Consider the following 25,734-nt stretch of genomic DNA (forward strand, 5'->3'; position numbering starts at 1 on the left):
GGAAAGGCCTGGATGTTCAGGCAGAAGTCTGCTGCAGGGGCAGAGACCTCATAGAGAACCTCTGCTACAGCAGTGCGGAAGGGAAATGTTAGATCACAGCCCCCACAGAGTCCCCACTGGGGCACTGCCTAATGGAGCAGTGATAAGAGGGCCACTATCCTCCAGACCCCAGAATGGTAGATCCACTGACAGCTTGCACTGTGTGCCTGGAAAAGCCACAGACACTCAAGGCCAGCCCATGAAAGCAACCAGGAGGCGAGCTGTACCCGGCAAAGCCACAGGGGCAGAGCTGCCCAAGGCCATGGGAGCCTACCTCTTGCATCAGTGTGACCTAAATGTGAGACATGGAGTCAAAGGAGACCATTTTGGAGCTTTGAGTTTAGTGACTGCCCTGTCAGATTTCAGACTTGCATGGGGCCTGTAGCCCTTTTGTTTTGGCCAATTTCTCCCATTTGGAATGGGTGTATTTACCCAATGCCTGTACCTCCATTGTATCTAGGATGTAACTAACTTACTTTTGATTTTACAGGCTCATAGGCAGAAGAGACTTGGCTTGTCTCAGATGAGACTTTGGGCTTGGACTTTGGAGTTAATGCTGGAATGAGTTAAGACTGGGGGACTGTTGGAAGGGTGTGATTGTGTTTAGAAATGTGAGGACATGAGACTTTGGAGGGGCCAGGGTGGAATGATATGGTTTGGCTGTGTCTCCACCCAAATCTCATCTTGAATTGTAGTTCCTATAATCCCCATGTGTCATGAGAGGGATCTGGTGGAAGGTAATTGAATCATGGGAGCAGTTACCTCCATGCTGTTCTTGTGATAGTGAGTGAATTGTCATGAGTTTGATGGTTTTGTAAGGGGCTCTCCCCCTCTTCACTCTGCACTTCTCCTTGCTGCCACCATGTGTAGAAGGATGTGTTTGCTTCCCCTTCCACCGAGATTGTAAGTTTCCTGAGGCCTCCCAGCCCTGCAGAACTGTGAGTCAATTAAACCTCTTTCCTTGTATAAATTACCCAGTCTCCGGTATGTCCTAATAGCAGCATGAGAACGGACTAATACATCTCCTTAGGCTCCTTTTAGCTGTAATAAGTTCTTCGACTTTTCTTGTTTTTGGTGACCTTGATAGTTTTGAGGAGTACTCTTCAGACATTTTGTAGAATGTCCCTCAATTGAGATTTGTCTGTTATGTTTCTCATTATTATACTGGGATTATGGGTTTGGGGGAAGAAGACGACAGTGGTAAAGTAGTATCTTGATCACATCATATCAAGATACATGCTATCAACATTACTTATTACTATGGATGTTGATCTTGGTTACCTGGCTGAGAGTGTTGGCCAGGTTTCTCCACTGTAGAGTTACTCTTTCTTCCCCCTTTTTATACTGTAGGTTTTGGAATGAACACATTCTATGTGCCTTACACATAAGAGGTGGGAGGTTATGCTCTACATCCTTGAGGGTGGTGTATCTATTTGGTAATAAATTATTTGGTATTCTTCTGTATGGTAGACCTGTCTACTCTCCCTCATTTATTTACTCAGTCATTTACATAATTGTGGAGTCATGGATTTTATTTGTACTTTGAATTATAATCTAATACTACTTGCTCAAATTGTTCTAGCTTTGGTCATTGGAAGCTTTTTCTGTTGGTTTCTATTTCCCTTTGACATACCCCACATGATTATGGGCTTTGTTTTCTTTTTTGGCACTTCTTTACTTTCTGGTATTATAAAATACCCAAGGCACGTCATGTATATTTCCTGTACCAGCCCTTCAATCAGTCATTTCTCCAAGGAGTCTTGGTTCCTTGCATGCTAGGTGTGATCATTGCTACTAGATTGCTTATAATCCTTGATTCCTTAAGGCCCATAGTAATGTCCCCTTCACCATTACTGATTTTAGTAGTTTGAATCTTCTCTCATTATTTTATTGGTTAGTTTACCTAACGATTTGTCAATATTGTTAATATTTTCAAATAACCAACTTTTGATTTTGTCACTTTCTCTGTTTTTTTGAGTCTTCCGTTTATTTCCACCCTAATTGCTATTATTTTCTACTTTCTGCTTGCTTTAGATTAAGTTTGCATTTCCTTTTTCATTTCTAATGGTGGAAGTTTAGATTATTGAATTGAAATCTTTCTTTTTAAATATAGGTGTTTACAGCTGTACATTTCCTTTTCAACACTGCCTTAGCTGCATCCCATAAATTTTGATATGGTGTATTTTCATTTTCATTAATCTCTACATATTTTCTAATTTGCCCTGTGATTTCTTTTTAATTCCATAGGTTATTTAGGTTATTAATTCCATAGGTTATTTAGGGGTATGTTTAATTAGCACTTATTTGTGAATTTCTCACATTTTCTTTTATTGATTTCTAATTTCATTTTATTGTGGTTGGAAGACATACTTTGTATGATTTCAGTCCTTTTAAGCTTATTGAGACTTGTTTTAGGGCCTAAGTATGGTCTATCCTAGAGAATGTTTCATGTGTACTTGAAGAATATATATTGTGCAGTTGTTGGGTGCAGTATTACACAGATGTCTGCCAGGTCTAGTTGGTTCATAGTGTTGTTTAAGTCTTCTATTTTTTGTTGATCTTCTGCCTAGTTCTATTCATTATAAAAAATGGGATATTAAAGTCTCCAACATTTATTGTTGAACTATTTATTTCTCTTTTTAAGTTAGTGTTTGCTTCATTTATTTTGGAGCTCTGTTGTCACATGTATATATGTTTATAATTGTTATGTCTTCCTGATAGATTTACCCTTGTATTATAAAATATCTTTTTCTTTTGCATTAAAATCTATTTTGTCTGCTGTTTATATAGCCACTTCAGCTATCTTTTAGGTACTGTTTGCATGGTATATTTATTTCCATCCCCTTTCTTTCAACCTTTTTGTTTCCCTGAATGTAAAGCATGTCTCCTCATATAATTGGAGAATGATTGTTGTTTCTATTTGTGTTTTGTGTTTTAATCCATTTTGCCAATCTCTGCCTTTTTCTATTAGAATGTTGAATTCATTTACATTTAATTACTAATATAGTAGGATTTGTGCCTGTCATTTTGCTGTTTATTTTCTGTCTCATCATTTTGCTCTCCATTATTGCTTTCTTTTCTATTAAATATTTTTACGTGCCGTTTTATTTCTTTGTTGTTTCTTTTACTGTATTTTCTTAGTGATTGCTTTTCAATTAACATTTAATTTCAGTTAACATCTTAATTTAAAACAATCTAGCTCAGATTAATACCAACTTAATTTCAATTATATACAAAAATTTTGCTCCAGTACAACTCTATTCCCATCCCTATTATTTGTGGTATTGTCATCATGCAAATTACATTTTCATATAACATTGTCAAAACATTTTTATAGTTATTGTTTTCTGCAGTTGTCCTTTTAAATCAGAAGAATGAGTTACAAGCAAACAAAAATACATTTATACTATCATTTTTATATACCTATGTAGTTACTTTTAACAGTGCTCTTTATTTCTTCTTGTAGATTCAAGTTATGTGTAATGTTCTTTTATTTCAGCCTGAAAGAGGAGGCCCTTTAGTATTTCTTATAAGGCAGATCTACTAATAACAGATTGTCTCAGTGTTATTTGTTTATTATTAATTTGGGAATATCTCATTTTCCCTTCACTTTTTATTTTCCTTCTCCATTTTTGGAAGGATAGTTTAGCTGGATATAGGATTATCCCCACTACCTTCCCCAAACTTGAAGTATGTCATTCCACAGCATTTTGGTCTCCATGGGGTTTGTTTGTTTTTTTTAACGAGAAGCCAGCTGTTAATCTTACTGATGATGTCTTATACAAGAGGAATGCTTTTTCTCTTGCTGCTTTCAGGATTCTCTCTCTCTTTTTTTGGCAGTTTGCATGTGATGTGTCTAGGTATGGACCTCTTTAACAAACTACAAGTAGGATACACTTAAACTTTTAAAAATATATAAATTTTTCATCAAATGGAAAGTTTAATGGAAAATTTTGGCTATTATTTCTCCAAATAGCCTTTCAGCCTTTTTTTTCCTCTTTCTCTCCTCTGGGACCTCCAGATTTGTTTGGTGGTATCCCACAGACCTCTGAGGCTCTGTTCATTTTTCTTTATTTTTTTTTCTTTCTGCTCCTCTGATTGGATAATCTCAATGTACCCATCATCAAGTTTGCTGATTCTTTCTTTTGCCAATTCTAATCTGCTGTTGAGTGCATCTACTGAATTTTGTATTTCAGTTTTGTAATTTTCAACTCTAGCATTTCTACTTGGTTCTACTTTTATAATTGTTATCTCTTCATTGATATTCTCTATTTGGTGAGATATCATTCTTTTTTTTTTTTTTTGAAATGCAGTCTCGCTTTGTTGCCCAGGCCAGAGTACAGTGGTGCAATCTCAGCTCACTGCAAGATCCGCCTCCCAGGTTCACGCCATTCTCCCACCTCAGCCTCCAGAGTAGCTGAGACTACAGGCGCCCACCCCAACACCTGGCTAATTTTTTGTTTTTATGTTTTTAGTAGAGATGGGGTTTCACCCATCCCTAGTGCTGGGATTACAGGTGTGAGCCACTGCGCCTGTCCGGTATCATTCTTATATATTCCTTTAGTTCTTTAGAAATGCTTTCCTTTAGTTCTTTGAACATATTTATAATAGCTAATTTAAAATCTTTGCCTAGGAAGTACAATATCTGGGCCCCCTCATGGACAGTTTCTACTGGCTGCTTTATTTTCCTCTGCATGGGCTTTTTATTTCTGTTTCTTTGTGTATCTCTTGGTTTTGCTCAAAACTGAACCTTTTTTTTTTTTCTTTTTGAGATGGAGTCTTGCTCTTGGAGGGCAGTGGTGCGATCTCGGCTCATTGCAAGCTCTGCCTTCCAGATTCATGCCATTCTCCTGCCTCAGCCTCCCGAGTAGCTGGGATTACAGACACCTGCCACTATGCCTGGTTAATTTTTTGTATTTTTAGTAGAGGTGGGGTTTCACCGTGTTAGCCAGGATGGTCTTGATCTCCTGACCTCATGATCTGCCCTCCTCGGCCTCCCAAAGTGCTGGGATTACAGGCGTGAGCCACTGCACCCAGCCAAAACTGAACATTTTAAGGAATAGGACCCTTCCTTCTCAAGGGTTTTGTTGTTGTTGCTGTTGGATTTTTTAGTGACTTTCCTGGACTAATTCTATGAAGTCTGTATTCTTTGTCATGTGTGACTTTTAATCTTTGCTTAGTGTGCTGAGTGGTCAGCTAATGTATTAGATAGAGATTTCCTTAAATGCCTTGAACCTATAAGTCTCCCAGCCTTTGTAGAGTGGCTCTATATGTGTTGGGACACAGCTTCAACACTCTGGTAGTCCAAGTCTGCTTTAGCCTTCACTTTCTGATTGCACAGAACCCCAGAGTCAGATGTAACAGATCACAGGTGCCTCAGGTCTTTCATGGCCATGCACAAAGCCCTGCCCCTGTGTAGCTGTCTAGATCTCTGGAATATATCAGAGCATTTCAAAGCCTTCTTTGAACAGCTCACTCCCCAGGATTTCTTTTTTTCGTTTTTAAAAATTGTGGTAAAATACATGTAAAATTCATCATCTTAACCATTTTTATGTGTACAGTTCAGTAGCATTAAGTCCAGTAAGTCCTCACTTATCTTCGATAGGTTCTTGGAAACTGTGACTTTAAGCAAAACCACAGGTAATAAAACCAATTTACCATGGGCTGAATGATATAAACAAGAGTTAAGTTCCTGCAATATACTTCTCGTCACAGAAACATCACCAAACTTCTAAATAAAGACCCCAAATATTTATTATATTAAACATTTGAAATAAATGTGAGCTATACTTTTAAGAAAGATTGATAAAAACAAGATAATTTTTTTTTTTTTTGAGATGGAGTCTGGCTCTGTTGCCCAGGCTGGAGTGCAGTGGCGCAGTCTCGGCTCACTGCAACCTCTGCCTCCCAGGTTCAAGTGATTCTCCTGCCTCAGTCTCCTGAGTAGCTGGGATTACAGGCGTGTGCCACCACACCCAGCTAATTTTTGTATTTTTTAGTAGAGACAGGGTTTCACCATGTTGGTCAGGCTGGTCTTGATCTCCCCACCTCATCATCCGCCCACCTTGGCCTCCCAAAGTGCTAGGATTACAGGCTTGAGCCACCACTCCCGGCCAGAACAAGATAATTATTTACCCAATTTTTGGTGAATCAGTGATTGACAGCGGTTGTAGTGGTGTTGGATTAAATCACGGAATAACTGTTTGCAAAGTGAAAATTGTAATGAGCACCTCCCACCACCATGCAGTTCAAAAGCAAACAATAACAAATATGGCCAGCACTTTCATACTGCAGCATTTATCACAGTCATGTCTTGCCACATATTTGTGTGATTACAGATTTTTATTTTACAATAATTTGTATTTATTCATTCACTCATTTTCCAACCTGTTTATTCTAGTTCATGATTATGAGTGACTACGGCCTATCCCAGCAGCTCAGGGAACGAGGCAGGAACCAACCATGGACAGGACACCATTCCATCACCGGTTACACTCACATACACACCCACAAGGACTTGGACAATTTAGACTCATCAATTAACCTAATGTGCACATCTTTGGGATGTGGGAGGAAACTGGAGTAACTGCAGAATATGTAAATGTGAGGAGAACATGCAGACTCCACACAGACAGTGGCCCTGGCTGGGAATCGATTTTTTTAATCAGTATTGTAGTGAAATAACATTGAATGAAACATTATTTGAGGACCTGCTGTATATTCATATTGTTATGCAGCCATCACCCATTTGCAGAACTCTTTTCATCTTGCAAAACTCAAACTCTGCGTTCAAACTCCTCATTCCTCCTCCCTCAAGCCCCTGGCACCCACCATACTACTTTCTGTCTCTGTGATAAAATTTTGAGTATTTACCTCATGTAAGTGGAATCATACAGTATTTGTCCTTCTGTGACCAGCTTATTTTACTCAGCATAATGTCCTCAAGGTTCGTCCATGTTGTAGCACATCAGAATTTCCTTCCTTTTGAAGATGGAATAATATTCCTTTATATGTATATGTCACATTTTGCCTATTCATCCATTGATGGACACTTAGGTTTTTACATTCTAGCTATTGTGAATGATGCTGCTATGGACATGGATATACAAATATCTCTACCAGATTCCGCCTTCAGTTATTTTAGTTATATACCCAGAGGTAGAATGCTGGATCATGTGGTAATTCTATTTGTAATGTTTTTAAGGAACTGCCGTATTGTTTTTCATAGCAGCTGCACTGCTTTACATTATCACCAGTAGTGCACAAGGATTCCAGTTTCTCCGCATCTTTGTCAACACTTACTGTTTTGGTTTTTCGATAGTAGCCATCCTAATGGGTATGCGTCCCAGCATTGTCTTTTAAATGTGTTTGTCCAATTCTTGTTTGCCCCAATGGTAACCATTCCTCAGGCACTTTCACGGTGATCTCTATACCATAGTGCAGCAATCTTCAAGTATCCCATATCCTCTAAAAGAATTTTAAGAACAAGTGTAAAGGAGATAATATATTTTTAAATTGGCATCTAATTTTTATCGTAAGAAACATAAATAGCTGCAGAGGATCTAATTTCCAGCATGTTGTAAAATTTTCACTTAAAAATAAACCTAAAAATACAGATGGCTTTTCAAAAAAAAGAAGAAAACTGCTACTGGGTCTCTTTCACAAAGGACCTTTTACTAAGTGACTAAGAAAATCAACTAGTTTGAACTAAATGTGAATAGTTTCATTTGTCTGTTAGCAGATAATATTTTAACAGAGGCCTTCAATGTATTGACTCAAAGGAATGACTAATAACGTGTGTTTGGGGATGGGGGGTGGGGAGGTTTTGTCAATCATATCACATAAGCAGCTGCTTTGAAAATATCCCCACTTTCCATGGTTTTAGGCAAGTAACTCGTTGTAAGTTCATTAAAGTAAATGTTTTGTATCTGGCAAGAGATGTAAAATTGGCAGGGAGTATGCAATAATTATTTGTTTGTAATTAGTCGTTCCCTTTGTAGATAACCTATTTTAGTCTTACTAACAAAATAAACTTGGCCCATGGAAAAAAACTTTTTTTAAAAACTTTGGTCATATTATCTTTAACTGTTAAACAGCTGATGCTGATTGTTTTCAACAAATGCCCAGGGGACAAGGCTTTTCCCACTGAACTTGATCCTATGAGTAGGGCTTTTCCTGGAGCTGCAAGACAGGTCTGACCATGACAGTCCTGAGTGTGGGCTTTGGGGAACTTCCAGACTGGTTCTGCTCCCTCCCAGGCTGTGAGGCTGCTGGATTTCACAGTTGAGGAGAGGTGGATAGGAAGTGAAAGCACCACAAAGCTTGCTGCTCTTACTGAGATTCAGCTGCTTTTCAAGAATAAACACTCCTTGCATTGTTGCAAGCCATTGATTAATTTCCACGGTTCTCTGAAAGTTGGTTTTGATAGTTTTTCCCAGTATTCTTTCTTTAATGGATAAGCAGAGTTTTGCAGGTCCTACCCTTCCATTCTGGAAGTGCTTGGAGATTAACTTAAAATAGCACTGTCCTGTCGTCTTTTCTGTCATGCTTTCCAGGCTCCTAGCTGTCTTCGGTTTCCATTATCTTTTTGTCTCCTTGTTTATTGACCAAGAGCTGTATGCAACATTGCTTTTATCGCAACTGGCTCCAAGGTATTATTCATTCAACAAGCACTTCTCAAGCTCTATCCCTTCTTCTGGAAGGAAAAGGGTCAAAATTATGATACGAAGTTAGAGAGAGTTGGGGGAATAGATAGATATGATTAATAGAGAGAGATTGATATGATATAGGTGGATAGATGGACATTTCTTATTTTCTATTTATAGTATAATCATGTTATCATTGAATACATTTTAAAGAAAATAAAAATGATTTGCATTTAGAAGCTTTTGATACACTTCGTATTTTTTGAGACAGGGTCTTACTCTGTCATCTAGGCTAGAGTGCAATGGTGCAGTCTCAGTTCACTGCAGCCTCCACATCCCAGGTTCAAACGATCCTCCTGCCTCTGCCTCCCAAGTAATTGGGACTACAGGCGTGTGCCACCATGCCTGGCTAATTTTTGTATTTTTTTGTAGAGACATGGTTTTCCCATGTTGCCCAGGCTGGTATCGAACTCCTAGACTCAAACGATCCACCTGCCTTGGCCTCCCAAAGTCCTGGGATTACAGGTGTGAGCCACCACACCTAGCCAGATGCTGATACACTTTTGCTTATTGATCTTGGTATTTTGTATTTGAGATAATTTTTAATAATTTTAAAAGATGAAATCTCCCCCGACCCCATTTTTTACTATCCTATTGTAGGAATAATAGTTGGGGTCAACTACAAAATAGAATAATCATTATCTAAATAATGAATGAGGGTTCATTTAGCTAGGAGCATTGAAGAATAAGAATTTGCACACCTGTGTATTTCCCAATAACAAATAATCTTATTCTTTAAAAATAAACATGGGATTCATAGGCTTACATACATTTCTTGCCATATACCTGGAATTAGCCATTTTGCCTTGGAACCATGGGTCCTTTTAAGGGGAAATGATACAGCTCATAGTGTCAGGGTACTGGTGAGGGAAAGGTGGTGTTTTCTTGTTTGTTTGTTTGTTTGTTTGTTTTCTTTTTTTGAGATGGAGTCTCACTCTGTCACCCAAGCTGGAGTGCGGTGGTGCAATCTTGGCTTACTGCAACCTCTGCCTCCTATGTTCAAGCAGTTCTCCTGGAGCACCCTCCCAAGTAGCTGGGACTACAAGCATGTGCCACCATGCCTGCCTAAGTTTTTCTGTATTTTTAGTAGAGACGGGGTTTCACTATGTTGGCCAGACTGGTCTCGGACTCCTGACCTTAAGTGATCCGCCTGCCTTGGCCTCCCAAATTGCTGAGATTACAGGCATCAGCCATCACACCTGGCCAATGTGGACTTTTTGATGGGGTTATCTATTCACTTGCTACTAACCTAGGCCAGGCACAGCAATGCAATCTTTTTTAGGAAATTTGATTTTCTTTTTTTAACAGAAACAAGGTCTTGCTATGTTGCCCAGGCTGACCTAGAACTCCTGGGCTCAAGTGATCCTCCTGCCTCAGCCTCCAAGTAGCTGTATACCACCATGCCTGGCTTGAGTATTGATCTTTCATTGAAATTGGTCACTGGTTTGGAGTGAGGAGACGACTCCCAGGATAGGATGGCTCCCTTTGAGGCATTTTATGTGTGGGATAGTAGGTGAATGAACGAAGCCCAGCAGACGTTGAAGCAGCCGTCCTGTTGTAAGCCCTGCTATACGAACAAACATCCACATGAAAAACAGTGAAAATATTAGGGAGCACCAAGTCTCTTGCTAACCTTTAATGGTGGTTTAGGCGTTTTCATAGTGATACCTGAACTCTAATGTAGCCGTCTTCAAATGTCACATGAAGCCTAAAAGAATTTTGAAAAACTACCACTATAAAAGGGGATGATATATTTTTAAGTTGGCATCTGAATTTTTTTTAGTAAATATAAATAGTTTGCAAAGGATATAGTTTACAGCATGCTGTAAATATTCCATTTAAAAATAAAGCTTTTGGTGCATGATCTTCTAAATACAGCCAATGAAATCTAAATGCTGTAGTGATTTGATACTACTATCATGCATTTTAAAATAGGATAAACAGACTTATTTTTGCCACTTGTCTGACTCTGAAGAGCTCTTTTCTAATCAGAAATTTTACATGGTTTCTTTTTCTCTTTGATTTCTTCTTCCCATTACTCCCTCAAGAGATTTTTGTCCTAATATTTTATTCTAATAACTTATGCTTCATTACCCTGTAACTCTTCTCTGCAACAAAAAATATGTATATAAATTGAAGTTCAAATATTTTTCTCTTGTGTTCCTGGGGCTCTATTTGTTAAAAATATTTTTAAGTTGTTTACTAGTGTAGAGTTCTAGTTTGCAAGACGAAAAGCAATTAGACAGTGGTTGCATAACAGTGTGAATGTACACTCCTGAACTGTACACTTAAAAAGGGCTAAGATGGTAAATTTTATGTGTGTTTTACCACAATTATAAATGAAATAGATTTTTATAGTAAATTTCTAGATTATTAGCAAGTATTATCAAATGGTGATTGGAACATAGTTGTGCAATTTGATAATCACTAGCCATCCAAAGTAAACATTTGAAAAATCTTTCATTTACTGTTAAGTATTTGTTGCTAAATGAGGCAGGCTGGCACCAATTGTTTTGCAATTTTTATTGTTGGGTGTCAACACTGTGAAGCTTCATTTGCACACTCAGGTAGATGGGAGTGAAGGCCCTTAAGCACAGCTCAGTTCTTTGAACTCTCAACAGGTTGTGTGACAAAAATAATAGGGTGGTCTCTCAAAATTATTTTGATAATTAGCTGACAGTTCAGTTAGGACAACTTTATGTTTTGTCGAAAGCAAGTAATTGGAAACTACTTGACTTGCAAGGTTTATTGCCTGGTCATTAGAGTCATTCACTGTTTCAGTTTCTGGTAAGTATACTGAAAGGACTTTACCAAGAAGTATATGACAATGAATTACACCTGCTAATTCCTTCATTTAGAGGACTCTTGTTTAGATATGATGGGGAAATAAAAATATTTAGTACCCAATACCAATATGATTTTTAAATAAAATGCTTTTATCGTGTCACATTTCACATCTCTTTTTGTCAAAACTTTGGAGTTCATTCAACGTATGAAGCATGTTTACCATATAGCTGAGTTGGCAAAGTCAGCCTCATCATTAAACACAAACCAGCCTTGTTTTCTCTCAGGAAACAGTCTGAATTTATTTTTCATTTCAAGTTAACATGCTAAGACATATTTTGAGAAAATTATTGAACGTACTGGGAAATTGAGATGTGTTTTAGGTTAGTTGCTAAATAAAGTTAAGACTGAAACATTGTAGAACTAACATTTAGCCTATGCTGTTTCAGGGAGGCCTGGCGTTCCTGAGGTGAAAGTGAGCTGTATCCCCTTGTGGGGATACTGAAGTGAGAATTACATATAAAATTCAAAAACACTCTTACTAGTTGCATTAGACATGATTAAATTGTCTTATGTATTTAGTTAAACGAAAGCCATATAGTGATAAAAGGAAATTGCTTTGGAAGTTGGTATATGTATTAGTCCATTCTCACATAGCTGTAAAGAAATACTGGAGACAGGGTAGTTTATAAAGAAAAGAGGTTTAATTGGCTCATGGTTCCACAGGCTGTACAGGAAGCATGGCAGCATCTGCTTCTGGGGAGGCCTCAGGAAACTTAAAATCATAGCAGAAGGGGAAGGAGTCTTACATGACAGGACAGGACCAAAAGTGGGGGGAGGTGCCCTACACTTTTAAATGAACAGATCCCATAAGAACTCACTCATTATCACAAGAACAGCACTGAGGGGATGGTGCTAAACCATTCATGAGAACTCTGCCCCCATGATCCAACAATCACCTCCTACTGGGCCCCTCCTCCAACACTGGGGATTACAACTTGACATGAGATTTGGATGGGGACACAGATCCAAAGCATATCATTCTGTCCCTGGCCACTCGCAAATCCCATGTGCTTCTCACATTTCAACATACAGTCATGCCTTCCGCACTGTCCCCCAGAGTCTTAACTCATTCCAGCATTATCTCAAAAGTCCAAAGTTTCATCTGAGACAAGCTTAGTCCCTTTCACCTATAAGCCTGTAAAATACAAAAACAGTTAGTTACTTCCAAGATACGATGGGGGCACAGGCCTTGGGTAAGTGCTCCTGTCCCAAAATGGAGAAATTAGCCAAAAGGAAGGGGCTAGAGGCCCCATGCAAGTCCAAAACCCAATAGGGCAGTCATTAAATCTTAAAGCTCCAAAATAATCTCCTTTGATTCCATGCCCCACATCCAGGGCACACTGGTTTGCAGGATGGGCTCCCAAGGCCTTGGGCAGCTCTGCCCCTGTGGCTTTGCAGGGTTCAGCCCGCTTGGCTGCACTCAAGGGCTGGTGTTGAGTGCCTGTGGCTCTTTCAGGCACGTGGTGCGAACTGTCAGTGGATCTACCATTCTGGGATCTGGAGGATGTGGTCCTCTTCTCACAGTCCCACTGCTCAGTGCCCCACTGGGGACTCTGTAGGGGGGCTCCAACCCCACATTTCCTCTTCACACTGCCCTAGTAGAGGTTCTCCATGAGGGCTCTGCCCCTGCAGCATTCTGCTTGGGCATCCAGGTGTTTCCATACATTCCCTGAAATGTAGGCAGAGGCTTCCAAGCCTCAAATCTTGCATTTTTTACACCCGCAGGCTTAACACCGTGTGGAAGCTGCCAAGGTTTATGGCTTGTGCCCCCTGAAGCGGTATCCCTCTGTACCTGGGCCCCTTTGAGCCATAGGCCAGGATGCAGGGAGCAATGTCCCAAGGCTGCACAGGGCAGTGGGGCCCTGGGTCAGCCCAAGAAAGCCATTCAGCCCTCCTAAGCCTCTGGGCCTGTGTTGGGAGGGGCTGCCATCGTGGTCTCTGAAATGCCTTTGAGGTCATCTTCCCATTGTCTTAGCTATCAGCATTTACCTTCCTTTTAGTTATGGAAATTTCTGCAGCCTGCTTGAATTCCTCCCCTGAAAATGGTCTTTTCTTTTCTACTACGTGGCCAGGTTGCAAATTTTCTGAACTTTTATGCTCTGCTTCCTTTTTAAGCATAAGTTCCAGCTTTAGGTTATTTCTTGGCTCACGCATATGAGCATAAGTTGTTAGAAACAGCCAGGCCACATCTTGAATGCTTTCCTGTTTAGAAATTTCTTCTACCAGATACACACTCTCAACTTCAGAGTTCCACAGATCCCTTAAAGCAGAGGCACAAAATGCAGCCAGGATCTTTGCTAAAGCATAGCAAAAGTGACTGTATTAGTATTAGGGTTCTCTTAGAGTGACAGAACTAATAGGAGATATATATATAAATATCTTTTTATATAAAATATATTTCATATAATTATATAAAACTATACTAAATATATAAATATAAATTATATATAAAATATAAATTTTATATATTTTATATATTTATATAAATATATATATAAACTCTCATATATATACAGGAGTTTATATATACATAGGAGAGTTTATTAAGTGTTAACTTTCTTGATCACAAGGTCCAACAATAGGCTTTCTGCCACCTGAGGGGAGCAAGGAGAGCCAGTCCAAGTCCCAAAACTGAAGAACTTGGAGTGTGATGTTGTAGGGCAGGAAGCATCCAGCACAGGAGAAAGATGTAGACTGGGAGGCTAGGCCTATCTCTCCTTTTCAGGTTTTTCTTCCTACCATTTACTTTTTATTTTTTATTTTTTTTTTTTTTTTTTTGAGGCAGAGTCTTGCTCCCAGGCTGGAGTGCAATGGTGCGATCTCGACTCACTGCAAGCTCTGACTCCTGGGTTCGTGCCATTCTCCTGCCTCAGCCTCCCGAGTAGCTGGGACTACAGGCGCCCGCCACCACGCCTGGCTAATTTTTTCATATTTTTTAGTAGAGATAGGGTTTCACCGTGTTAGCCAGGATGGTCTCAATCTCCTGACCTCGTGATCCGCCCGTCTCGGCCTCCCAAAGTGCTGGGATTACAGGCGTGAGCCACCGCACCCTGCCCTTTCTTCCTGCTTTATATTCGCTGGAAGCTGATTGGATTGTATCCACCAGATTAAGGATGGATCTGCCTTCCCCAGCCCACTAACTCAAATGTTAATCTCTTTTGGCAACACCCACCAAGACACATCCGGGATTAATACTTGGTATCCCTCAATCCAATCAAGTTGACGCTCATTATTAACCATCACAGTGACCTTTACTCTAGTTCCCAATAAGTTCCTCATTTCCATCTGAGACCTCCTCAACCTGGACTTCATTGTCCATATCACTATCAGCATTTTGGTCACAACCATTCAACAATCTCTAGGGAGTTCCAGATTTTCCCTCATCTCCCTGTCTTCTGAGCCCTCCACACTCTTCCAACCTCTGCCTGTTTACCCACTTCCACATATTCGAGTATCTTTATAGCAATGCCCGACTCCTTGCTACCAATTTTCTGTATTAGTCCTTCTTGCATTGCTATAAAGACATGCTTGAGATTGGGTAATTTATAAAGAAAAGAGACTTAATTGGCTCACGGTTCCACAGGCTGCACAGGAAGCATAGTGGCAATCTGTTCCTGGGAAGGCCTCAGGGAGCTTTTACTCATGGCAGAAGGCAAGATGGGAGTAGGCACCCTACATGGCAGGAGCAGGACTAAAAGAGGGGGAAGGTGCTACACACTTTTAAAACAACCAGATCTCGTGATCACTCACTCACTCACCAACACGAGAACAGCACCTGGCGCTGGTGCCTAACCATTCATAAGAGCTCCGCCCTCGTGATCCAGTCACCTCCCACCAGGCCCCTCCTCCAACACTGGGGATTACAATTCAACATGAGATCTGGGTGGGGCACAGATGTAAACCGTATGAGTATATATGAGCTATGTGAGATGGGAAAGACAAGGATTGATTCAGTGAAATAAATGCTTTGTGATCTGAAAGATACTGCATAAAACTTACGTTGTAGGCTTTACATGTGTGTCTTAAAGTTTTGGAGCCCCTGTGTGTGAAAAAATCTGCATCGCCTACATGCTGTGCCAGCGTCATCCTTGGGTGAACGTTTCCCTTTGAATAATGGGGAGGGATTTCAAGGGTTTGCTCTGCTCTGCACTTCTGACAATAGCAGGAGATAGAGGGGAGCCCTTTCCTCTGCCCCTTTCAGGGTGCAGCCGTGTTCAGAGCATGTAACTGTCCAGATACCAAGTTCTGGGGTCACACTTCTTCCCTTACTGAGTACGTAGACAGTAGGTTAGAGGGGCTTTGATTAGTCATTGAAAGTGGCTTTTGCCGAACCATTATTATTATTATTATTATTGAGACTGAATCTCACTCTTTTGCCCAGGCTGGAGTGCGGTGGCATGATCTTGGCTCACTGCAACCTCCGCCTCCCAGGTTCAAGCAATTCTCCTGCCTCAGACTCCTGAGATGCTGGGATTACTGGTGTGTGCCACCACACCTGGCTCATTTTTGTGTGTTTTTAGTAGAGATGGGGTTTCACCATGTTGGCCAGGCTGGTCTTGAACTCCTGACCTCAAGTAATCTGCCCGCCTTGGCCTCCCAAACTGCTGGGATTACAGGCGGGAGCCGCCATGCCTGCCCCAAGCCAGTATTTTGAATTGTCCCATTGTCGTAAGCCCTGGAGATTTTTTTTTTTTTTAATTGCTGAGGGCAGTGCACGATGGATGAGAGGTTTGTTTTGCTTTTGGTAACTGGGGGAAGTGCTTTTTGAAAGGGAGGTAGAAAAGGAGGTTTGTTCTTGAGCAGTTCAGTTTCACAAAGAATCTGTGGAGGTTAAGGTCCAGTGGCTGATTCCCATAAAACCAGTGGTTCTCTCTGTGTGTGGTCCCCAGATCAATAGCATCAGCTCTTTAAGGAACTTGTTAAAAATGCAGATTCTTAGGCTGTACCTCAGCACAGTCAAATCCAGAACTCTGGGGGGCCTCCAGGTGATCCTGGCGCAAACACTTCTGATCTTAGATGATTTTCCCTGACTCATTCATACAATGTCTAGATGATATAATGACTGGTTTTCCATAAACATTACTTTATTTGTGTATATTTTGGAACCAATATAATTAGTTTTCAACTGTATATGTACCACCTGATGAATAAAGGTCCCTAATTGCCAAGTGAGGAATGACAGGAGCCGGCACCCTTGGGCGCATGACCCTAACCTCGTGTCCCCTGGGGTCCTCTCTTGGAGGGTATCCTGGAGCTCTGCGGGCAGCTCATGGGCATCTGAGCCAGGGTTAGGGTCTGCTGGAAAAGAGGTTAGTCCCTAGATGTTTCCCAAACCTGGACCACCAAATGACAGCTCCTGAGGGGGGTGTACATGCCATCTTTAGGAAAGAGACCAGACCATCATCCTGTCTCCCGTGGACTTGTATGATTTTAACCAGGTTCCTTTATTCTTGCAGTTTCACCTCTACTTCTGATCCTTTTGAAATGTAACCATTACTAAAATACAAATCAAATGAAGACACTTCCTAACTTAAAGTTAAGACCCATGAGGTCTTAATGGTCTTTTGCCTTTGGAAACAATCCTGAGATTTCATCCGGCCTTGCATCCTCTCCTGCCTCTGAGTTTCCTAAGCCCTGCCCCGAGCTGTGCAGATGCCCTTCAGCAACCACAGATGAGGCAAGGGACCTTGCTAAGGAAGGATTCTCCTTTCATGCCACCCAAAAAATTTACATTAATTTTGACGTTGCTTTTTCCTGCAACTTGAGCTACGCAACCTGTCCTATCCTGTTTTCAGGATAGTCATCTGTGTTGATGACTGAGCTGTCCCTCGGTCAGTGTGGACAAGAGAGTTGTCCTGGGTCAGTGTGGACGAGAGAGTTGTCCTGGGGGTCAGTGTGGACGAGAGAGTTGTCCTGGGTCAGTGTGGACGAGAGAGTTGTCCTGGGGGTCAGTGTGGACGAGAGAGTTGTCCTGGGTCAGTGTGGACGAGAGAGTTGTCCTGGGTCAGTGTGGACGAGAGAATTGTCCTGGGTCAGTGTGGACGAGAGAGCTGCTGCCTGAGTCACTACTGCTTTTAATTGTTTAGGGTCCCCCTCCCTGTGTTATAATTTCTTGCTTAGTCACTGTGAGCTCTGTGAGAACTGAGCTGTTTGTCACTATCTCCCCACGCCCTTGTGGAGAATTAATAAATACTTGTATTTTTATTTTTTAAAAACAGCATTTTAAATTCATCAGCCTCTGAAGAAAACAGTATGAGATATCTCAGAGAACTGAAAATAGAGTTACCATTGAATCCAGCAGTCTTACTATTGTGTTTCTACCCAAAGGAAATCGTATTAAAAGCATTTGTAGCTTCATTCCAGCACCATTCATAATAGCAAAGATGAAATCAACTTACGTGTCTATCAGTGGATGATTGATTAAAGAAAATGTGGAATATAAATACTTGTTTGTTAAGTACACTAACCACACCTTATTTCTGGATATTTCTCTGGTGTTTATTAATGCCCCCCCCCCCCACCCCTGTCTCTTGCATTGTAGTTTGGGGCAGAATTCCGAAGGTTTTCTCTGGACCGTCATAAGCCTGGGAAGTTTGAAGATTTCTACAAGCTGGTTGTGCACACCCACCATATCTCCAACAGTGATGTAACCATTGGCTATGCAGATGTGCACGGAGACCTGCTGCCCATCAACAATGATGACAACTTCTGCAAGGCGGTTTCTAGTGCAAACCCCCTGCTCAGGGTCTTCATCCAGAAACGAGGTACTGAAGTGGTTGAGTGGCTGGCTGGTCTTGCTGAGGAACCATTTTTAAAATATAGTTTTCAATTTTTTTCTGTCATTACAGGACTGTGTGGTTCTGTTTTCTAACCTGTAGTAGGAGATAAAAGAAATTAAAAATTATTTGATCAACATTAATAGACAAAATACTAAACTGTGTTTTCTACTTTAAATGGTATTGACTTCTGACTTTTAAATACTGAAGAAAGAATAATATTGATACTTCCAGTCGTTTAACTAGAAGCAAAATAACTCAGTGATAAGGAGACTTGAATCAGTGGCCTCAGAATGAAACCTGGGGTTACTGGTGCGTGCTTTCCATTATCTCGTTAGGAGTAGGGAACATGTTAGCTTTAGATGATAACTTTGGTTAACTTTTAGCTCTGAGGCCCAGTTTCACTATAACTAATAATATCATTTTATGTTAAAATAAATTACTAACATAGGTTAATGGCTGAAAGGGAAGGGGTGCCCTGCTGCTGACTTATTGTGGGACCTCATACTGCTCATGTCTCTGAACTGCATTTAGATTTCTTTTCCATCTCCAAGCTTCGGAGAACCTTGTTGTTTCAAAATAATATGCTGAAAGAAAGAAGCATCTGCAGGTGAGGCTTGATATTGGGAAAATGGCATTTTTATACCTGAATGCCTCTCCTTCTTTGGGCGGCCCCGCAGTACACGTGGTGAACACTGACCACCTCAAGGAACCAAGCAGCCAGTGGTGACACTTGCAAAGTGAGGCTGCAGTGTGCCCTATCTGCCCTCATGGATGTGCTGCCAGAGTCTCTGGGACAGCTAGGAGAGGTTTCCCGGAGGAAGCCTGAGCTGAGACGAGAGGAAGCAGCAGCAGGGTGCTGGGCGGGAGGCAAGCTGGGCGAGTTCTCAGACGAGGCCCTCCGCCTCCTTCACCCCAGTGTCCTGCTTTGCAAAACAAGGGTCCTCGTAGCAGCCCCCATCCAGTTTCTGTGAGGGTGATGTGAGCAGCGTGCCGCCAGCTCCTCGTCTCTGCTCTGTAAATACTAGCTATGGCTGTTATTCCCATTTGTGGTGATGAAGGGAACGGCGGGAGACTCACTTCAGACAGATTCTCTGGCACAAGATCAGAACACTCTGCATCTGCAGTTCTAACTGGGCCTGGGTATCCTGCTGATGGTGCTGAGAAGTCAACACAGCTGTCACTTCCTCACAGTGGCCTGGGGGACGGGCTGAGCTTCAGCTTCCGCATCAGTCCCTCGGGGTTGCTGGGGGCAAGGACCCTCGCTGTCTCTGCATGGCTCTGCACAGCCTCCAGCTTGCCACACCTCAGTCCTCTGTATGCTGCCCTCTGCAGTGGCTACCCGCTGCTTGGCTGGTCCCGGAATGGAGGCCTGTGCCCCCTGCCCCCTGCCCTGTAACTCTCTACCCCTTTACATCGCCTGGGTGTCTGTATCTGTTCACAGGCTGCCTTCTCAGGAAGGCCTGGTCTCAGCTGCTTGATCTGATGAGCCCGTGTTCCCCTCTGCCTGTCGTCCTCTGTCCTCTTACTCGGCTTCCTCTGTGCTCTGTCCGTTGCTCCCAGAGCTGGTTTGCCGTCTGTCTCCGTCCGACCAGGAGCGTAGGGTGGGGGTGTGTTCCTGGCTGTGCCCCTGCCATCCCAGGTCACAGCATTTGCTCACATGGTGTGGGGTGAGCAATGGTGTGAAGAAGGCGTGGTGTCAACTGCAGATGTGTGCACAGGCTTTGTTGCCCATTGCGCAGGAAACGAGTCTTTTTGTGCTGACTGTGGAGCTGGGGTGAAGGCCAGCAGAAGGCACTGTGCCCTTTGGAGGTGGGCCCCAGGCGTCTTGGCACCCTCTACTGGGGATGCACCAAAGCCGGGGTGGGACCAGAAAACGGGCTTGTGTGTTGCCCGTGGGGATGTGCCAACCTCCAGCAGCGGCTTGGACACTCTGCCTCTTTCCAGCCTGCTGGCTGGCGGCTTGGACACTCTCTGTGTTCAGTCGTCATCGTTTATTTTTCCTTCTTCCTCTGTCCTCAGAGTGTAACTAGCTGGCTCAGAGCTTCCAAGTCTCTCGTGATTATAGCGTGAGTGTGTCGCCAGCAGCCCCTGCCTTTCTCTGTCATGTTACGGTGTGGAGCTAGGGAGACCTGAACTCAGACCCCACCTTCTCCCTGGCTTTGTGACACAAACACACGCCTTGTCCTGCAGAGCTCTACTGTCCTCATCTGTGGCACGGGTGGCAGTGCCTGCCTCTGGGGTTGTTGTCAGAGCTCAATAGCAAAATCTGCTGATGACAAGCCCTTCACTGGCCCCTCGGTCCTGTCTTTGGGAAAATCAGAGCTGCCTCTCGCTGTCCTCAGTGGATTTGACTGTAAAGATGACGACGTTCCAGGGGGCAGCCGGGGCAGTTGTATCTGGTGCACGGTCAAGCACCCTCCCTGCATAGTACTCCGTGCTGATGTTTAGTAATCTGTGTGTTTGCGTTTGGGGCAGAGCTGAGGCCCCTGAGAGGCAACACTCAATCCCACAGCCTTTTTACTGCAGCAGGGGTGTTGAGGGGTCAGTCACGGTCGTGCTATTTTCAAGATTCTACTGCAGCCGTACCCACTCTGTCATTTACTTAATAACTTTCTGTACACGGATGTATTTTATTTAAATATATTTTAAGAGGGAATTTACTATCACAGAGGAAAAGTCAGCATTCTCCTAATACATGATGAAATAAACCCACAATTATGTTTTAAAAAAGTAATCTGTTGCTCGGCCAGGCGCGGTGGCTCACGCCTGTAATCCCAGCACTTTGGGAGGCCAAGGCGGGTGGATCACTTGAGGTCAGGAGTTCGAGACAAGCCTGGCCAACATGGTGAAACCCTATCTCTACTAAAAAATATATAAATTATCCAGGTGTAGTGGCGGGCACCTGTAGTCCCAGCTACTCGTGAGGCTGAGGCAGGAGAATCGCTTGAACCCAGGAGGCAGAGGTTGCAGTGAGCCAAGATTGCACCACTGCCCTCCAGCCTGGGTGACAGAGCGAAACTCCGTCTCAAAAAAAAGAAAAATTAATCTGTCGCTTAAAATAATGTCTTCCTCCAAACCATACAAAGATACAGTGATAAACTACAGAACAGCATTCCTTTATGAATGTAGATGTAAAAACCCTTCAGCAAAATACTAGCACATGGAAAAATGCACCCACACAAAAAGTACACGAATGTTCATAGCAACATTATTCACAATATCCATAAGGTGAGAACAACCCACGCGTCCATCAGCTGATGAATGGATAAAAAATGTGCACATGCACGTGTGTCTAGTCATGCAGTGGAATATTATCGAGCCATAAAAAATGATGCGCTGACACATGCTACAGATGGATGAACCTCAGAACCCTTATGCTGAAGAGTGAGAGAAGCTGGGCATAAAAGTTCCCATATTGTATGATGACTTTTGAAGTTGATTCTCATTATTCAAGGACTGTGTATTGATGAAAATGTTGTGACCAGAGGCTCACAGGAACCTAACCCTGTATTCCCCCGGAAGCAGTGGTTCCGTGCTCAGTAATTCAGTGACCATGTCAATTTTAGAGAACAAACTACTACACGTGACAAGAATCCTCTGTAATGTGAAAAGTCCAGAATGGGCAAATCCATGGACTCATGGTTGCCAGGGGCTGAGAGGGAGGGAAAATTGGGAGGGAGGGGGTTTCTTTCTGGGGTGATGGAAATGTTCTAGAACTAGAGATTTGCATAAATACCAACAACCATTGAATTCTACACTTTAAATGGGTGAAGTTTATGTGGATTATTTTGGAATAAAGCTGTTAAAAATAGAAAGGACTGTCCACCTTATCAGGGCGGACAGGCTGAGGCGCAGTACCCTGGATCAGAGCCATGGCCCTGGATAAGGTTTTCTGGGTTTATCCCCAGCCTTTATTTCCAAAATTCAGCCATCCTCCATATGTGAATGCTTTGACTTTTTAATAAACATATTTGTTCAAAACTTTAAAAAACATCCTCTCTTCCCCTGGCAATAGGAAACTTCCTGTGCTTCTCTGAGAGGGCTCCAAGCCTGGTGAGTGCCCCAGGTGGGCACAGGCGTGTGGCATCCTCAGCTGCCTCCCTGTCCTCACTGGGAAGGCACACAGCACAGGCCAGTGGGACTAGCTGGGCCTGTCACTTTGTTACCAATAGAAATGACAGATATTTTCATATCCTGTGGTAGTTGCATTCCGATATCCTAAATATCATTTACGGTAATCATTATTTAAAAACAACGGTACATACTGTTGTTTAATGCATGAATAAGAAAAGTAATGTGCCACACACTTGTTTTACTATTCTGATAATTGTCTTCAAAATGATTTCCTCTATAATCCCCTGTGCTTTATTTTATGCCTTTAGGAACGTTATTTTGAGAAAGGTGTTCCCAAGCATCATCAGATTGCTAAAGGGCTCTCGGCTTATACCAGGCTAAGAGCCCCACTTGCAGAGAGGCAGCATTTGGGGCTCAGACAACAGGCCAAGAATGACTTGGCTTTCATTCTCCTGGGATGATCCGGACGTTCTCTCGATGACTACCTGGCATTTGGGAGCAAAAGGACCCAGCCTTAGGCCTTCACTGCCTTTCTTCTTTATTTGCTAGGCTTCTGCTGCATCTGGCCAGGGACTGTGAAAAGCCGTGGGCTTTTCCCTTGGACAAATAACAGCTGTGTTTGCCCTTCTCTGTATCGCTGTGCCCATTTAAGTAAGAAGAACAGCAGTTACCAGAATGGATTGGCCACGATGAGAGGGTCTGGACTTGAGTCTGCATATTTAGGTTGCAAATGCAGAATGTGTTAAGTGTTAAGGACCCACTTCTCTGTTCCCCTGCCCCAAGGGTGCAGGAATGTTTTGGGAAGCTGGCCTTTGCCAGAGAATGCACAACCAAGTTGATACTTGGAGCATCTCTTTCTATTTTTAGCAGGATAAACAGGAAGTGCAAACAGTAACTTTTCCCTGCTTATCCATCAAATAAACTCTGCAAATGCTAGCACACCCTGTAGTGTGGTTACTTACCTCCGGGCACTGCCCAGGACTTGGTAGGGTGTGTCAGTAGCTCCTCCTTGGGAATGTGAAGACTTAATTACACTGAAAGATGTTCAGCACAGACCACTCTGAACTCCTTACTTTTAAAGCTAACATCAGTGTTGCACATTTGCATATACCTGTTCACTGTTCTTGGCATTCTGGGCATTCTTTTGGGTTCCTAGAATGAGGAGATTTGATTTATCAGAATTTGCCCGATGGGGTGTATTTTGCTATGATTTCACTTAAGTGAGTTACTGGAAAAAGGAAGGGGTGTTCTTCAAAGTAAAACATGGAATGATTGAGAATCTCGTTATGGACACTGGCAGGATTTTCAAGTATCAAGCGTAGAAATCCTGCTTATAATTGTTTTTCTTGGATTCTTAGGGAAATAGCTAGAGGTATGTTTGGTTTTTAAATTGAGGGTTCACTGCTCATCAGGAAACCCTCAGTTAAGCCGTCAGAATTCAATTGCTGCATTCCGCGCCCCATTGTAGTCTCTTTCCTCGGACGCCGCCTAGGGGCTTGAGGTTTTGTGTCTTGGGGTCAGGGAAGAGGTATATTTGTGCTGTATTAGCCTCACTGTGTCCATGTGCTTATGGGAACAGATAGAACGTGGGCTTTGCCCTCTGGGGTAGAGGGTTTTCCATGAGACACGTTTGCTGCTTTAATTGCCACAGATTCCTGGAAGTTTGTGTGTTTGGAGGATTTTCTTTTTCTTTTTTTTTTAATAAAAGAAAAAAGTCTCCCACTCCACCGTGGGAACGTGGAGAAGATGAAATTCCTGCAGCCGCGTTCACGCTAGAGTAGGAGTGTGTTGAGGGAGGAGAAAATGTGCTGATGCAGCTTGTCAAAAAGAAACAGAGCCAGAGGCCCCCGCTCCAGAGGAATCCAGGGTTGTCCTCCAGGGCGCCCACATGCAGCCGAGCCCTGCAGGCGCTGTGAGCAGCCGCCCTGCTCTCTGCCTTGATTCTCTTCCAGTTGAGCCAGTGGGAACAGAGAGGGAAACAGATGACTAACTTGTGTTCTCCCGTAGTCCCAGCAAAACACCTTGTATGTAAATGGTGAGAGTTTATATTGCTTGGAGTCTGTGATTTTCTTACTTTTCTTAACATTTAAACCCATAATGTATTTATAATTTGGATTATCTTTAAAGACCTAACATATCATAAGTATATCCTATCATTAAATTCTTCATAAAACTTTGTTGTTTTTAAAAAAGCTCTTCTGTTTAAAACATATTTGTAAAACAATTCAGATGACATGGAAGCATTCCCATTACCCCGAGGCAATGACTTTTGCATTTTGGCAAAATCATTCCAGGCCTCTCGCTGTAGATGCGGTTAGTTGGACGTAGTTTTACACAAACAGGGTCATAATATACATGGCATAGCAATTATTTTAACCTACCACCATATTTTTTGTCTTTTTGCAGATGTATGTAGACATACATCAATGATGGACATGTCAGTTACATGAGTCTAACAAAGTATAACCAAGTCCTTATTAATTGTTATTTAAATTGTCACAATTTTATTATGAACTATGTTGTATATTTTAAAATACTTGTCAGGTTCTGTCTTTAAGGAAAACTGGTAGAAATGAGCTGGGTTAAAAGGTATGAGTATTTTGAACTAAAATATATATATTGCCGGGACCACTCTTTTGTAGGGTTCTAGAGTAACGTTTGAATTTGTTCTTTTTTACTTAAAAAAAAAAAAAGTTTACTTTTTTTTTTTTTTCCTTGAGATGGAGTCTCGCTCTGTCGCCCAGGCTGGAGTGCACTGGTGCCATCTCGGCTCACTGACACGGCCGCCTCCCAGGTTCAAGCGATTCTCCTGCCTCAGCCTCCTGAGTAGCTGGGATTACAGGCATGTGCCACCATGCCTGGCTGATTTTTTTGTATTTTTAGTAGAGACGGGGTTTCACCATTTTGGCCAGTCTGGAACTCCCGACCTCAGATGATCCGTCCACCTCGGCCTCCCAAAGTGCTGAGATTATGGAGCCATCGCACCTGGCCAGAAAAAAAAATATGTGTGTGCATGTGTGTGTGTGTGTATGTATGTGTGTGTGTGCATGTGTGTGTGTGTGTGTATGTATGTGTGTGTATATGTATGTGTGTGTGTATATATATGTATATATATATCTTTGAAAACTGTTATTGTGTGGGACAGGAACTCCTGATCTTTGAATTTTTCCTCGAATGCTGCAATGAAGGCCGGCAAAGGTTGGCCTGAGGTACCGGGGGAGGCTGCTTTCCTGCTAGAATAGCACTGAGTGGGGCCAGGTGCATGGCCCACTGCTCCAAGCACCTGGCAT

The 25,734-nt window shown here is 42.3% G+C and overlaps 1 protein-coding gene across 1 annotated transcript in view; it reads left to right on the plus strand.

Annotated features, from left to right (window-relative positions):
* Window positions 1-25,734, plus strand: part of PARD6G (par-6 family cell polarity regulator gamma) — a 94,379-nt gene that overhangs the window by 33,519 nt on the left and 35,126 nt on the right. The window contains exon 2 of the mRNA XM_032152003.2: window positions 18,133-18,355. Coding sequence (XP_032007894.1) covers window positions 18,133-18,355 — 223 coding nt within the window. The remainder of the gene's footprint in view (window positions 1-18,132; window positions 18,356-25,734) is intronic.

This window comes from Hylobates moloch, unplaced genomic scaffold, assembly GCF_009828535.3.
Source record: "Hylobates moloch isolate HMO894 unplaced genomic scaffold, HMol_V3 SCAFFOLD_5, whole genome shotgun sequence".
NCBI lineage: Eukaryota > Metazoa > Chordata > Mammalia > Primates > Hylobatidae > Hylobates > Hylobates moloch.